We start from the raw sequence: 17,927 nt of genomic DNA, 5'->3' as shown, positions 1-17,927 counted from the left end.
TGTGGTCCCTGTGGCGATTGGAACACTTGTGGCAGTGATCCAGTTTAGGCAACACCATCAAGATTGTCTATTTACAAATTCACTATTAGTTTGTGGTGCACACCAACCATGAAGTAAAGAAACAGCAAAATAAGACGGAAATAAACATCATTAAACAAAACAAAGTGCAACCAGCACTGAGAGGTGGAACACTAGAGGAGACCCAGCAATACAAATTCAGTTTAACTCACCATGACTTTCACTCCAGCTATGAAAGCCAATCCAGGTAATCAGGATTACCCTGTTGTATTCCGTGCATATACTTTTAGCCACTTGAGCACAGAAACTGTCCTCTCCACGGACGCAGGGGTGACAGGGATCGTTAAAATTAAACCCATTATAGCGCAAATAGCTGATGCATGCTGTTAAAGAGCCCTTTAGGTTGGAGAAATAGCAGGGGGTCGGATTGGTTTCTTTCCCTGAAAATCTACCATAAAATACATCACAGACAGTAGCTCAATGAGTTGGCTTGCTGGCTTGCTGGTGTTATGCACAGTCTCGTGATATGGTATATCAAAATGTTCCCTCTGCCTCTTAATGCAATGACAAAACTAATCCACTCTGGCCATACAGAATCATACAGTAACAGTCAAGTTACCCAGGTCTGATTCGTAGCCATCAGTGCTACGTGTGTAGCATCATCTTCAAATTCATCATGGATGTCAACTATGTGTTCATAAATGCGGTGCTCACCAGCCTTAATGCAAAATTCCACCTGGTTTGTGCCATTTGTAGCAGGTGCTTCTTACATATTTCATCAATCAGCTGTACTGGGTTTGGTAATCTAGAAAATAGTGCAGCCAGCCCAGAAAATGGGAGAACAACATTTAGGCACCTTTAGATTTTCTTTTTTTTTTTTGATTGATGGCCCTGACTATTCACTATTGATATGCAGCATACGTATAGGACTGTCAAAGATAACACGTTAATAACTCATTTGGAAAATTCCTGTCAAATGATTAATGCACAGACATTCTGTTATTATGACTGAGGGCTGACCGGTAGTTTGGGAAATCAAAAGTGAACAGAACACAGTGGAAAGCAAGCAGAGCCTGAGGTGCAGTCATAGTAAAAGATTTTACCCTGTGGAGGGTGATATTATGGGCTGTAACGACACAACAGCCAAAAATGCCAAAAGAAGAAGAAGAAACAAAACAGAGAAAATAAAAACAAGAAGAGATGGATAAAGAAACTCCTCTTATGAATGGCAAGTTTAACTTCACAGCCACACCAGAAGGTTCTCTGACAGGAACAGGTTCCCCAATCTACATGTACGATGTGAACTGAGTTACCATCAGATTGAAAACACATCTGAGAGCAGAGGGCTTTCTGAGCAGCTGAGATGTTGATACGAGTAATAAATACTGAAAAATATCACCTCCGGACACATTTAAAACCTATTTAAAAATACAGAAAACTACAAAACTATGTTTAATTGTATACACATTCACACACACACACACATATTTGGCTTGCTTTGGTAAATGAGATGAAAACATAGCAGCCTGTTTTAAGATATTTAAAATGCCAACCATATCTCTGATTATCAGGCTCAAAATTCAGGTTTGATGGCCCAAAATAGTGAACTTCACTCAGTAGTTGTTCACAGTGTTTGGGAGTTTTGGACACCTGACAATTTCAACAGTGTGCAGATTGACTTGGATTTGGTTGGGATAAACTAATCTCTGTTGATCTTGTAGTTAAATGCAAACACATGAGAGCCTCGTTTTGAGGATTTTGAGAGGCTTCATTACATCTTCTGTTGGGAAATGTTGTTTATATTATTCTTGTCTTTAACAAGAATTAATTATTGTTTACACTGTATCTACTGAGCAAACTTAATTGAGCAGAACAGGTCATAAGACAAATTCTGTTCCATCCCCAGTGTGACAACACAGGCGTACCTTCACATAACACCTGCCTGGTGCAGTTATAAAATAAGTTAAATCTAGTTTATGGAATACTTCCACAGCTCCAGCAGCCTTGTAGCTAGAACTGAGAGAACAGAGAGCGCCGCATGCCGTCAGGGGTACATGTCTGCAGAGAAGACAGACATTGCATGTCACAGAACGGATCAAAGCCATCTGAGTCTGGTTTCTCCTCCTGCTGCTGACGAATAATCCCCTCATTTATCTCCATCACACAACGTCTCATCTCCTGTGGGGGACACTAAACTCACTTCCCCTGCTGGACAAATAAAAGTGAGAGATAAACTCATGGGGAGATTCGTGCTTTCTCTTGGTTGCTCTGTGTTTGTGTGTGGAATAAAGTATTTTTTTATGTATGTGAATAAACAATGATATTATTAGTGTTTTTACACAGCTGTTAAGTCCCAATCCCTTGAGTTCTCTCACATTGTATGTGTGGAAGTGCTCTTACTTTAACTATTAAACATAATGCTGAGTTCTACTGTTTGACCCTTCTCAAACAGACTAACATCTTTTCCATGACCACAGGATGTGTCTTTCAACACGGTTGCGTAAGAAATGAGAAGCTACTCATTGCATCAGTTGGGGTTAAATAACTTGTTGACAGCTGAACGATAACCACCCATGCAGTAAATATCCAATAGGAGGCTCGTACCTATTTGCTTACTTAAATCCACTGACTTTTTTTTTTTTTTTTTGGAGAGGCAGTGTGAATGTCTGTACCAAAATTAATGGTAACCCATTCAACAATTGAGGAATAACTTCAGAATGTCTACTGTGTTTAAAGTTTGTTTTAAGTCTTATTTTATAGTACTCTTTTTAACGCTACTTTTGCATTATGCATTTGTGGTGTAGCTCAACAGGAAACGTTAAGAGAGTGTATTAAAAGCAGCCAGAGACACCACAGAGTGTTCCTGAGAGACCAGAGGGGAAGCAGCTGTGGCCCCTGACACTTACATCTAAAAGCAGCCAGCAACAAACACACACACACGCACACACACTCTCTACTTAGAGTGACATTTAGCCATGGTAAGGGTTATTTTTATCATCACTGACTCTGTAAGGGGTTGAATAGCAATCACAAACAGCCTTCAGTTTGTTTACATATAAATTGGTATGTACATGTGTTTGTATGTGAGAGGGAGAGCGGTTAGGGACCTTAGGGGCTTATGGCAGTATCTCTAATCCCTAAAACTCACTTTATCACTTGAGTAAAAGACCAAGTGGGCATTTAAGAGAGGTTCAATTGGTCCTTGAGCATCCACGTTGCAGCACAAGAAACTGTAAAACAAGAAGAAAGGGAGAGGGATGCTTGCAGTATAAAGACTGTGATGTGTGTAAGCCTGTCTGTCAAGGGCACGAGGACATGAAAAAGACCTCATGCATGAACGGTGCACGTTCATGTACAGATTCCATTCTAAATTGTCCAAATGCACAGTTAACACACAGAGCTTGTGTGGCATCCATAAATAATTGTGTACTTCTTGTTGGTTCTTAGCACAAATCAAGAGTGCCCTCAATCACACTTAATGCCAATACGCACTTATGATTACGCCAAAAGCCTACTTGTCTTTGGTGCAGTAAAATATTATTAGTGATAATAAAAATGCAATTTAAGTTCTAAGAACACAGAAAGAAAACAGTCTATAATCATTCATTCATTCAATTATTAAATATGATTACACACATTTATTACTTTGATGAGTAAAAAAGTGGCCATTGCATATGCTGAAGAGACTTGAATATCTATCTTGCTTTAGGACTGAGTCCAAGAGAATCTCAGGTGGATCGTCTGGTCTGTTCACCTGGTCTGCTAGATCACAGGAATTTGTTCATTTATTGATATGCTTATGACCATACTCATTTATTCATATAAAATACGTTTATTCATATAAGTAGAGTTCAGGTGATTTGTTTGTGGAAATGATAGTAATCATGCTGTCTGGTGTTGATGGCTTTTGTTATTATGGTCGACCACAGTCAAGCAGAATATCAGTGTGCACCCCAACAGTTAGACTGATGGCTCTATGAGCTCATCCATGTCTGTAGTTTTGACCGTCCCAGTCTCCTCCCTCCCGAGGCTTTAATGGTCTACATGACAGCAGGCAGTCACTTTATTTTTAGAATCCATACTCAGGTTAAATTATTTGATTTGAATTTGACTGCATTAAATGCACTAAAGGTGCTCCAGCGCTTTGCACTTTGCACTACAGATGACTGACACTAATGTACACACTTGAAAACAAGTGTAAATAATATAACATCATTTTGGACACTTCATTAAGAAAAGTTTTTACCTCTGCAGAGAAAATGTTTATTTTGTTATTTGTTATTGCAGCCCTTGGATGCCATTTTCTCTTCAATTTCTCACTTTTGTTAATATTACCCGTCAAACTCAAGTGTCTTGTGGTTTGCATCCAGCTGCCCTTATACGGGTTTATTTAGAGTGTTTCCTTGTGATAACTGCCTGGCCCACGCATCTGATTCAAATGTGCACACATTTCAGGAAACGAACGTAGGATTTTTCATATTTTTGCTTTGACTAAGAACAAATATAGGATAAAGCTAGATGGAGGCAAACGTTATTCCAGCAGTGTATGCTGAACTTGTATTCTGCGTTTGGGACAAAGTTTTGGTCACTGCATTAGTTCTAATAATTCTGTCGCTTGGAGAGTGTCATGACAAATAAAGAACTATTTTTGTGAATCTCTTGAATTCATTGAAAGGATAATACAATACTAAACTCTAAACTGAATATATAAAACTGTTAGGGTATTAACTTTAGAACTTTTTTTCTGTTCATGAGATCAGCTTTTACATATTTTCTGTAACCCTGTTTGTTTTTTCTTGTGTTTCCTGTTTCCTGTCTCCCATTGTGTCTGCATTTGGGTCATCATCACAACAAAAACTGTGCTGAATGGGTTAGCTAACATCTGTGAAATGAGAGAAAGACAGAGAAATGTCACACACATTTCAGTGTTCAAAAAAAAGCAATGTGTAATACTCAAGCAATAGGTGACAATTCCAGAATGATTACACAATAATAATAAATGGGTATCAAGCAAAATGTCATGATGAGCGCATAGTTCACCAAGGTAAAGAGGACAAATGATGAACTGGAGAAGCAAACTTTGGAAATGGCACTGTACAAATTTATTTTATTTTATTGTGACTGCACTGTATATGTCTGTAAAGTTCTGTTTCAATTATTCTTGGATTTACATCTTTGTATTCTTCATCATGCAAATTTTGCCACTGAAATCTTTTTGTAGCAGTCATTATTATGTTTATGTAGCCATTCCCTTTTCTTCAGTCAGTGAATATTTACTTTGGGAATGCATCTCTATGCTCTAACCTTGTCTGTCCTGTGAGAATCATTCCGCTTTCTACTTTCATCAGTTCAATGAAATAGATGTCTCAGGTAAAAAGTTATAATCAGATTATCATCATGCATTTTGTGTGACGTGTTGAATGAGGCAGAAATTTGGGGACAGGGTGTAGTGCAGAGACAGTGCAGGTGCACTATGAGTTATGTGGAACAAAAAAAAAAAAAAAAAAATGTCCTAGTGGCTTTACCCAGGAGGAGTTAATGCAGTGTGAACTCTGTCCATGGTTTCTTTTTGTTACAAATGCCATGCTAATCCCCTGTCCTCCTGCCCCCTTCTAATAAAAGCAACCGACTTATTAAGGGTTTGACAGGGTTCCTGTGTGTGTGTCTGTGTGCAAAGCATCAAATTACATCACAACTCTTACAGCCAGGTATCCTATGTATGTCCTATAGTATGGTGACAACAGAGGTGTCCCCATCCTTGCCTGAGCCAAAAGAGACGTCAAGAGAACGGAGCATTTTACATCCGTTGACCTGTTTAATTTCGTCAGTCTAGATGCTGGGAGGCAAACTGACTGGTGCCGTGGTCCAGGGAAGAAGAAAAAAAGGTGGTGAGTGAGCTTTGAAACTAGATATATGATGTAACTTGTGGAAGGAGGTGTTTTTGCTCCAGAAGAGAGGCTCCTATTAAAAACATAAAGACACACCTCAGCTGACCTGTGTTGTAAAAACACAGCTATCCCCATGGCAGCATTATGACACCATTGTGAGTAAGAAGCCTGTGTTAACCAAGGTAACTCTTCTGTCTGGTCCCGCTAAGTATGTCTTGTGTACTCTCTCAACCAACAAGACTCAGTGGAGAATGCATTTATGAATAGAGGATTAGTTGAGGGGCTTATGGCGTTCCCTGTTGTTTAAAAGCACTGTCATCTTTCTGTAAATATAGACTGAAACTCAAACACACACCCACCCACCCACACACACGTACATACACAAACATGTAAGAAATCACAATATCAAAAGCTCAAAAGTTGAACATGGAAAACTATTGTTCCTGTTGACTTCCATTATTAAAACGATACTTGCTACAAGTCCATTACCTCCCAAGTGATCCCAGCCACCAAGACTGGAGGCCATCATATTACTTCTAACAATGTGGCCATGTTTGGTGAAAAATATGTTCATGGAGGCAGCCTCAAAGCAAGGGTAAGGCAGGCTACGGAGCTACGTCATACCCATATAGGCACATTTACCTACCTATGTATATGACCACTGCAACCTGTTTCAGCTGGGATTTCTACTCTCTGGAAACTAAGCTGCCAAGGGCAAACTGGTTGTGCCTTTGCTCAAACTGTACTGTGCTGCCAGCAGAAATTCTGCTGACATAAATCTCAGCAAAGACCAATTTGTTCAGTAGTATCACTGAAGTTGAAGAGCCTGTGTGTGTGTTTACCTTACAATGCCCATGAGTTAAACTCTGAGAAAGACTTCAGTGGTGATACATGGGAATGTTTAGCATGTGGTTTTCTTATAACATTCATGCTATACCCATGGCTTGTGTGTGAAATGACTGCTTCTAGCTGGGATCTAGCTGGGATTGAGGCAATTAGTTAACCTGGCTTTTGGCTCACATGAATTACTTTTACATATTTATAACTCAGTATTTGAAACTTTGTCCGCATTTGACACATTTGAAATAAGTAAAACCATTACAGATCCACATAGACTCCGGAACACAGCCACTTTAGCCATGTTTCTATGCAAATACCTTGAATTTTTAGTCGCAGAACCTTTTTTTTTTTTAAACTAAAATGTTGCTTCCAACCATCATTTGAACAAATTACACATAACTACATAAAAAACTGTTCCACTCAAGTCCAGAAGGGTGATGAGGATGACTGTGCAACAACAATAATGTCATATTAAGTGAGAGATAGGAATCAGTAAAAACTTGACAAAGACAACACCGTGGTTATGGCTGAGGGAGGATGAGCAAATTGCTGCTTATATGAGAATATACAGCATTAATTAAACAGTCAAAATATGAAGCAGAATTAGTGTTGAGACCTATTGAGAAGAATTCAGAAAGTGTGATTAAAGAATACTTGTTAATGGGCCTTCAGAGAATGTCACCCACTGTGGATGTGGGCTTGACATAGAGTAGATTTCTTTAGTGGTAGACATCCCACACACTCATACTGCTAATTCTTGATATCAACAGCACTTAGGGCTGTCTGATGGAAAACCTTTCAGGAATCTCCTTCCAAATATAAGTGGACTTATAAACAAAGTCAAACAAATGCTCGGGGCATTTGTCTTGTGTGTTGTTGAAAATTGACAATTGAATGACTGAATGTAATGTAACTTTTGGTGAAACACCTTTATAAATGTATGCTTCTTGTATAAACTTGGAGCTGACTTTGTTTAAGTTAACTGCCATACCTGCTGTCACTCAAAATCCATTTGGAGCCATGGACTCATCTACTTATGGTAAACGGTCTTGCATTTACAGTATAAAGCACTTCTTAACCTTTTTTTTACACAAAGCACTTTACAGTCTCATCTACCCACTCGCTCACACAAGCACACACACATTCACACACTACTGCCAAGCACTGTGAGCAACTCAGGGTTCAGTGTCTTGGTCAGGGACATTTCAGCATGCTACATGTACCGGGGATCAGTTGGCGGGGTTAGTGGAGTCTGAAGGATGATACAGTGTTTCGACAAATATGTTTAAAAAGTTGTATCCTCTTTGGAAATTCAGATGCATTTGCGCAATAGCTATGGTGTCATTATGTTGTATTCCCTTAAACAAAGATTTATCACGATAACTTTCCACAATTGACCATTTGTTTTATAGAGATTCTAGAGACCTCTGGGGACATTAAAACTAACAGACCAAGGCCATAGGTCATACTGTAAATCAGTTTTACAACCAAGGCATAGCATTTATGACACACAACATCCTCTAAGCAACATGTCTGCCTCTGGGTGAATTTTTACACGTCATAATCTGAGTGACTTTAATAATATCTTAAGTAAGAAGACTGGATGGACTCAAGTGCTCAAACATGACATTTAGTTCACTTGAAACATGACACCTAAAAATATATTGAAATCTTGGGTTGCATAAAAACCTCTGTGAAGAAGCACATTTTATTCATGAAGCTCAGTTTGCTGGCTCTGATATCTGTAAATTAGGCAAAGAATTTGCAGGAGGGTGATCCTTCAGCAGAGGAGCTAGTGACCTTGGCTGGCACGCAACTGTCACTCAGAGCGTCCATGCCCTCATTATTTATTTATTTGCTAAATCCGGACAGTTTGACATTTAAGTAGTGATTTGATTCTGAAGCCAGCTTCATTCGATAACCAACAGCAAAAACTACCATTATGGAGCTTCTTCTGTGCTCTGTCTTGTGTTCTGTGACATTCATTAAACCTGCTTTGCTGTGAGTCAAAACAGTGTTTGCTCCGTGTTGGGTGACTCTTTATCATTCAGCAAACACCAAGTAAATGTGTCACAGATCAAGTTGAGTTCCTTTTCATCTACAGTGCTCTGCAACATCGCAGAACATGAATCTCTAAGCCTATAACAATCATTAGTACCGTCATGTTACTGTGACAATAAGCCAAACAAACACAATTCCCTGTAATTGCGTCAGGATTTACGCACTAGAACAGATATACAACAATGGCATCAAATAACACCAGATATTACAATCAAATAATTTGAGGAATACCATGGAGTTGAGTATTTAAATGAAGTAAAAAAAATAGTCCTGGATAATGAACAAACCCAGGTGTGCATTCAAGGGTGAATCAAGGGACAAGGGTCCCTTTTTTACATGAGCGCCCTCAGTACCCTGTTTCACCTTGGTGTATGAAACAGGGTACTGAGTGTGGTGTATTCACTCTGAACACTGAAATCTGCTGCCATTGAGAACTGAATTTGACATTATTTAAAAGCACAAGGCCTTGCCATTCAAATGGTGTAAACCATGTAGAGACACAGCAATGACAGCTTCATTTTTTCACTTCTTATTGTACGGCACGGACAAAAAGACATTTATACTTCAAATCTCAACGACTGCAACAGTCTAACAGAGACGGTGAAAGACAGTAAACAGAGATTTTCTGGCTGCAGAGCTTAACAAATCCACCCAGCTGGGACCCATCACCAACAAAACAAATAAACCCACATTACCTATCATACACAAAAGATGACTCACTTGTGTCTGGAGCGGAGCATCAAGAAATTTTTTTTTCTGGACCTATTGGAGACCACAATAGAGGTTTAGGTAAATAAGTACGCACTTCAGACTGGCTGTAAATATTGTTCTTTATCTGCTGGCTATAAAGCTATTCTTGTAGTCACAGCTACTTTAAAATGTGCAAATATCTCACTGATGTGTGTTCAGCTTGTTCTGTTACCCCTCAAAGCAGACAAAACAATCTAATGATGCAACTTTAACAGGAAATGAAGGAATGACACACAGAATGTGTGAAATAACTCTGAGAGAGACTACAGTGGTGATACAATGGCACAAAAAATGTGTTTAATACTGTTCCTCCTAGTTCCACTGTGCTACATATATATGCCGACAAAACACACACAGAAACTACTATAACTGCAATTACTGCTGCACTACTCTATTGCACTACAACACAGGACAGCACAGAATACAAAAAGACTCTCTTTTATGAGAGCTACTGAGAATGAGAATACTGTAGATTGAAAATAGTAATGTAGTCATCACCCTCTATGATTCAACAAAATACAGCGTACACTTCTACCCTTGTTTTAGATCACCTTTTTTAAATCCATTTCACATAGTTAGGGTGGAAGCTTGAAAAGCAATTGAGCCAGCAGCATGTACAACGGTAGATTCAGGTCTGTCTCAGGCAGCAAGCCTATATTGTAGCAAGACTTATGGGAAATAAAAGAATTATTAATCACTGCCACACACCCTTTCAATGTAGGTAGAGCAAAATGACTGAATACTATACCCATAATAGACTTTTCTGTCATCTCTGTGTATTCATTCTAATGCATCAAGGCCGCACAATAAAACAGAGGCCACTTTTGTTCTTAGCGTAGTACTTTTTGTCCTAGGCTCCTCTAAACAGGAGGAAAAAAATAGCGCAGGCGATATAAAACAAGCAATGAGAAATGGAGAGCGAAAACAACACTGAATAGAACAAAACCACAGACAGAAAGGTAAATATAGTCTGAGATGCAGCTGATTCTGTGATGTCTCATACCTGTGTTGTGTTCCCTACTATATATGTAGTTCAGACCTCTGTCAGACAATGGGTATGAACTGCTCTGGCTCTGGCGCCAGAGCTGTGACAGCCTGTCATGTCAATATTTTGGAGCTTCTCACCACTGCTGCTCTCACTCGCCTTGCTGTGAGAGCAAATACACAGAATGTAATACGATAAGCTCTGCGTCTAAGGCTGCTTTGCTAGAGACAAATGTTATGGAGATCCAGGGACATTCGTGTTACATTCTCAAGGTGCCCCACCTGCTGCCAGTGTGTATGCGTGTTTAATAAGGAAGTGATGATAGCATATGTCTGACACTTCCATCCACTAAAAATGCTTTCATATGGGTGTTATCACAGCTTAGTGGCATGAATAATGATACATCCTCAGGAAAATCCTTCAAAAACGTCCTCCCACTGCTCCACAGTAAGCACACAGCCCGTATGATGGGCTGCAAATCACATAAAGCGAAAAGAAGCAAAAACACTTAAGCTCAAGTACTTAACATGTCTTACATGTTTGTCTGTTAAACCCCATAAATTCAGCTTTCATTGCACTCATCAGGACAGTGTCATATGTTCGGCTGCTTGCTTCTTTTCCACAGAAATGCAGTTCTTATTGCATGATTCTGTTAAGATGCAGCAGCATGTTTCACATTAAACGCCTTAAGTAGCACATGAGGCATACTTCCTGTCTTTCTATGCAGGCTTCCAATGTGAAATATCTGCAGGGAGTTTCATTAACAGGACATTAACAGTAAATGTAAGAACAACCCAAGAAAAGCAATGGAAACAGTGTCTATGACCTTCATAGTAATGCTTCTAACACCAAATACAGCAGGAATCGCTGACAGTGATCATGGATTACATGGACATTTTAATATTTTAGTAGTGATTTGCTTTTGGAGCCAGCTTCAGGGGAAAACCAACTGCAAAAACTACCATCGTGTAGATTCATCTGTGCTGAAAACTCGGTTCATTAAACCTGTCCAAATTCTAAGTTTTGCTGTGAGGTAAAACAGTGTTTGCTCCTTGTTACATCTTGGGACAGAATCATTACAAAGGCTATTTAAATAAATTGCCTAAGTAATAAGTGGTGTGCTTCGTGTGTGTTTTTGGTCATACATGACAACATATGGAAAAACAGAATTTAAATGACTCGTCTTCTTGGTTTATGGATCTGTGTTTTTGGTTTACCCTTCCATTTCTGTCTTTTTTCCTTAGATCCTGAGTTTTCATTAAAGTAATTTTGAGTTCATACTCGTGCGTCCCCTCTGTGTCTTGCATTTGGGTCCTACTGCTGCATAACCATGACACTCCCTAATTGTTCTCACCTGCGTCTTGTTCTCAGCGCGTATACAGACCTGCTCCTCTCTTTGCCTTTTGTCCGTTTGTTTTTCTGTCGTTTCTCCTGCTGTTCCCCGTGTTTCTTCTTCATGTCTCCCAGTGTTTCTGAGCTCCTCCCCTGTTATCACTTTCTGGCTTTTTGTAAGACTTTTGGTTTTCGTTTGGTTCTTGCATTTCCTCTGTTGGATGTTTGCTGTTAGCTTTACCAGCTATAACGAAAGCATGTCACTCTCAAACCAAGGTTTATAAAGCTTTAAATGTAAAAGTAGCAGCAGACAGACACCTTGAGATCCCAATACTCGAAGGCAGCAAAAAAATGAAATAGCAGTGAAATATTGCCATGATGACGTGTGCCCTTTTACCAAGGTAACTTCAACTTGTACTAACCAGTGTGTCTCTGATGCGATTTCATGCATCATCTCTGTCATGCATCAATTTGAATGTGAATGAGTGTCTGCACTAGTGCGTGAACGACGGGAAGATGCGATGCAGAGATGTCAGTAACTGCCACCAGTTAGGCGTTGTTCAATGCTCTATGAAGGACAATATGGAGAACAGGAAAAACGCTGGCATAAAATCGTTTGCTGGCACTTAGGGGCAAGAGAATTTTAACGACCAGCGTCAATAGTGTCACGGACATATCGCTCCATACCACAGCAACCCATGCAGATAAGATGGAGATCTCTGGACAAACGAATACACTCTCATCACCTACAAATCACAGAGGGGGCAGTATGTCCTAAAGATGTGATCTGAGAAACAAACCCTGCAGTCTGAACAAAACCTTGGACACAAGTCTCTGTTACATAAAGCTTTACACTTCAATTGCATACTTGAACCTTCTGAAAATTCACTGAAGGAATTCCATTCGTCTCTAGGAGTAAAGCCATATAGAAGTGAACACTTCATGCACTGCGCTCTGTTCAGTTACGGATCAATAATTTCCTCACAGCAGCGACATAATGCCATCCTCAATCTTTGTGTCTCACACACTGCAATACAACAACCCTGTGCACTGCAGATGGACAGAGAACTCCATATGGATGTGTCTGAAGCCAAAAAGAGATCTCAGTAACGGCTCTTCAGTGTCAAATGGATCATTTTCCTACACTGCGCTACTTTATCCACTCAACAAAAAAGAAAAGAAAAAGAAATCAGCAAAGCGTACAAAATTACCTTGCTCTCCTATTGAAGGCACCCAGAATGCTGCAAGAATGCAATATAATAACTTATAGTGCCAACACCTACGTACTGTATTTTTAAAATGCAAGATGAAACTCGCATTTCCACCGCAGATGAGCCAAAAACCTTGAAAGCTTTTGTGATAAACGTTTTGTGCTGATGTGCATGTACATTATACTGTAAATGGATATTTTTAAACGTGCATTGGAAAATTCACCCTTCTCACTCTATTTTCAGTGGCCACTTTTAAATCATTAGTGGGGGAAAAAAATTGTCTAAATGGCAATGCACCTTGGTACAAAGATAAGGTTAATCAGTATTTAAATGACTCATATGTAGGCTTTAGGACGATCTATTGGCAGAAATACATATCATTATAAACATAGCATAATGTTTCTAATTTTATTAGACATAAAAAATAGTTGTGTTGCCTTTCTGTTTGTTTTTTTACCTTTAACCACTGATGGATGTCTCCGCATACAGTATATACTTTACACTTATGGCCGTTATGTTTGATGTTCAGTACAGCACAGCTCACAGAGCGATAAAAACCATAACCAGATTAGTTTATAATGTATTTTTGTTTGATATTTAATGGAAGTACAATATATATGGATTATACTGTATGTGGATAACCCTAACTTGTACACATAGGAACAATAAAAATGATCTGATCGTAATAATTATGTGTGGAGCAAAACAAAGAGTTTCTAGTTGGTATCCAGAAGGCCCATGATGGGGAAGGTGAGCAACTCTCTCTTTCTGTTGCAAGTCTGTGTGAAGTTTTGTTTTTTGTAACAACATTTTATTGGAAGAGTATCTGCAAAAACAGAGAGTAAGACAGGAGAAAAACTAGCACACCTTTTCCGGTTTTAACAATTTTAACAACTGGAGCAATTTAAACAGCTCTCTTACATGCACATAGAGCCCATGGCTAATCAAGTACATCCCATAGCAGGGGCACAGAGGTACTGGTTGCGGGACGGTTCTCACAGACAAATGAACAGCCTCTATTAGAAATTTTATTTTCTCCAACTTCAGAAAGGACATGACATGACTGATGAGACTTCCATAGCAGGAGAATCCGTCTGCTTTTGATTAAGGAAGTAAAGGCTATTGCATTAGTTTAGACTTTTGTCTTGACATTTGCCTCGGGTTATCTACCAAAGATGGCTATATGGGGAGAAGGTGAAAGCTGGACCTGCAATATGTCAGGGATAAATCTGGGGCACGACCAAAACCTGTTTCAGATCACAGGGTGAAAGTGAACATCGGTTACATTCATTATTAACCGCATCTGGGTAAATTCGGGATAGTCTAGCTCTGCTATAATGAACTCTGCGGAGTACTTTGAACTGAATGAGGCTCAGTCTAGCACAGGAAGAGGATGAACTCACAGCGCCCAGGGCTTCAACCCAGAATCAGTCGGAAAAAGTGGTCATCAGTTTGCGCTTCCAGTTGGCTTGAATTATCTTCATATATGACTCACTGGTTGGTAGCACAAGATCATAGAAATAAGACATTTGGCCAATGGGTCAGCATGAAGTACATGATCTATTTCAACAGCAGGGGGAATATGAGGAAGTGAGGTCGAGTGAGTCCTCGCAAAATTCTGTAATTGTAGATATCTGAAAAAGTCTGAAGTGGTTAGTTCGAATGAAGTACATAATTGGTTAAAACTGGCAAATGAGCTATTCAAGTACAAGTCTTCTAATTGACAAAGTCCTCTTCTTGCTAATATTTGAAATCTAGAATCAGTTGGTTATTGCAAATGTGTAATTTGTGGGGGGGCGTGCCACACGAGGTGTCGCTTCATTTGTGCCCATATTTTCAAAGTGGCCACAACAATGGGATTGGTTGTATATTGTGAGGGAGAAAGAGTCAGAGTGCTACATGCCAGAGCCTGGAGTGAAGAAGACGTACATGATTCTGTTTCAAGTTTGCACCAGCTGATATGTGAGGATGTGAACCACAGTAGGGGTTTATGCATGTTTGCAGCCCAGTAATAACACTGGAGGTTTGTTAGACCAAGTCCTCCCAATCACCTGTCTTGTTGTAAAATACCATTACAGATTTCAGGATTCTTTCCCACCCATATGAATGTAGATATAAGGGAATCAAAGCATTTAAAGAAAGACATTGGTAGAAAAATAGGAATGGTTTGGAAGATGCAGAGGTACCTCTGTAATATATTCATTTTCACTGTGTGCACTCCCCCTGCCAAAGACAGTGACAAGTGGCACCACCGCTGTAGATCGGATTTGATTTTTGTTGTCGAGGACGTGAAGGTCAGATCTCGCAGTGATCTCATGGAATGTGTAATAAAGACGCCTAAATATTTAAACCCTGATTTAGAGAAGTGGAATGGAATTGATGATGGCGTCATTTCTATCGCCAGTGGATTAATAGGGAAACATTCACTCTTCTGGAAATTTAATTTGTATCCAGAGAATGTGCTAAACATATTCAAAATAGATATGATATGAAGGATACTGGACAATAGATCATGCAAGCATAAGAGCAAGCCATCAGCATATAACGAGATCTTGTGTTCAGCCCCCCATCGCTGTATGACTGTTTGTCTGGTTTCTGACTTTAGGGCTATCGAAAGTGGTTCTATGGCAATGGGAAATAACAGTGGAGAAAATGTGTTATCAGCACCAAATTGCAACCACCAGGAAGTGCATGCCAGCAGGGGATTAAGCTACCATAATAAGCAAATAAGTACCTGGACAGTTTTCATTACAGTTATTTGTATGTTATGTACATGTCTGTTCCCCTTGAAAGAAAATAAAGGCCTGGGTCATGCAACATTACAATGATATCTCTCTGCCTCTCCTGGGTCTACATAGTAAAGGCAAGATAGCAGCTACATCGGGCTAGAGTGGAGACACTTAGCCTATTTGCAATACAGTTACTTTTGCCAAATGAGGTATTGATTTTTCTCACTAAAAGCCTGGAATCAAGCTTACTATAAAGACAGTAAACATTGCCTTTATTGTTAAAGTGGCCAATTAGATGCTATATGTGGAAGATTTTGTTTTGTTTTTCACCACATTTCCCACTGTTTCACAGCACCCACAGACGTTTGCCCGTAGAGGTGGTGAAATGGGTCCACTAGCAATGCACTACAGCGGCAAATGTGTCTGCAGACGTCCTTTATTAAATAGTCCTGTGAGCATAGACGTAGGCTGGTGCCAATTATTGACATATACTGGCCATGAAATCTGTACCATGACATGAAGCAGTACAAACGTGGCGAGCATCCACTTTGTTTTGGAGTTAGATAAATACTGAATTTTACAATATATTAAAAAGAAGGAATTCATCTTTTGTTTGAGGGAAGACCTGATATCCACCCCTCTGAATACCACCTAGGTGATCCGGAGGCTTGTGCTCTATGTCTGCATGAAACAGAATGCAGTGAACTAGAAAATTTGACAGAGTATTATTAACCACGCTGGTGGGAAAAACACAGAAAGTAGCTCTGCTGACAAGTCAAATCTGCTACTCCAAGGATTAGAAACTGGGCCGTGCATCAGTTAGCACATCCTGTTCATATACCCCGCCACAGTGGGGACGATGTAGATCACTGAGGCTTCAGAATAATAGCATCAGCTTAAGCAAACCTTGTTTGGCAACAGTAAAGAAAGAAAAGAGCACGTGACTGACCTGGTCATCGTATCTGTAGGTTAAAAATTGATCTTCTGTGGCATCCTCCATGAAGCTTCCCTGAGGGGAGAGGGCAAACTCTGGCAGGAACACTGCAGTCTGGGATTGACTCTCTGAATGCTGACAACACACAGAGAAAACCTCAGTTAGTCAGTATCTGGGGGAAGTGCATGGGAACTGTGTTGGAGTCAGATCATGATTACGCACCAAACAACAACTTCAACACAAAATTCCACTTTTAACAACCACTGCAGCCTCAAAATTCATTAAGTTTAAGTTTAAGTTTATTGATATTTAGAGTGCAGTATCACCATAAGCATGGTCTCAAAACACTGTACACAGAGATACCCTATGAGCTCATGAGCAACCACATGAGTGTAATACGTCATTCATTCATCTTCTGTAAGCGCTTGTCCTGTGAAGGGTCGCGGGGTCTGCTGGAGCCTATCCCAGCTGCCATGAGAAGCGGGGTACACCCTGGACAGGTCGCCAGTCTGTCGCAGAGCTCAGAGAGACAGACAACCATTCACACTCACATGTACACCTACGGCCAATTTAGAATCACCAATGAACCTAACCAGCATGTCTTTGGATGGTGGCAGGAAGTCGGAGTACCCGGAGAAAACCCACGCAGAGACAGGGAGAACATGCAAACCATGGATTCGAACCCGGAACCTTCTTTCTGAGGCATCAGTGCTAACCACCACACCACTGTGCCACCCCAGTCTCAAAATTATTTAATAGAATTCCTCATAAGGGCACACTTTTGCAAATCAGGTGTGGTTTCAAACTGAAGCTTGGGCATCATTGGACCTTCCAAAATTAAGAGAGCACTGGAAGATACTAGAGTGGCCATCACAGTCGCCTGACTTGAACCCAATTGAAAATCTCTGGTGGGATTTGAAAAAGGCTTTGCCCATGAGGCATCGGCTAAGATTCCCCAGGTACGCTGCCAGAAGCTCATGTCTGGCTATGCATCACGTTTGCAGCAGGTCATAACAGCAAAATGGGGCTCTACTAAGTACTAAAGATGCTTGTCATGACGAGGTTGAATAATTTTGAGAGTGCCGTAGTTATTAAAAGTGGCATTTTATTAATAGTTGTGTTGAGCTATTTGATATGTTTAAATGGTCAGCATGAAAGGAAACTGATTATCAGGTAAAC

General features: G+C 39.9%; 1 protein-coding gene across 1 annotated transcript in view; it reads right to left on the bottom strand.

Moving 5' to 3' along the window:
• LOC311486161 (ADAMTS-like protein 3) overlaps positions 1–17,083 on the bottom strand; it is a gene marked incomplete at its 5' end in the record, with an annotated part of 47,142 nt that extends 30,059 nt beyond the window's left edge. Inside the window, 2 exons of the mRNA XM_084541922.1 lie at positions 16,764–16,883; positions 17,075–17,083. Of these exons, the coding sequence (XP_084398048.1) occupies positions 16,764–16,883; positions 17,075–17,083 (129 nt within the window). The remainder of the gene's footprint in view (positions 1–16,763; positions 16,884–17,074) is intronic.
• Between the last annotated feature and the right edge of the window lie 844 nt (positions 17,084–17,927).

This window comes from Chelon labrosus, assembly GCF_963514085.1.
Source record: "Chelon labrosus genome assembly, chromosome: 3".
In the NCBI taxonomy this organism is placed as follows: domain Eukaryota; kingdom Metazoa; phylum Chordata; class Actinopteri; order Mugiliformes; family Mugilidae; genus Chelon; species Chelon labrosus.
Note: the sequence above shows the minus strand (reverse complement) of the source record. Positions and strands in the feature narration are given on the sequence as shown.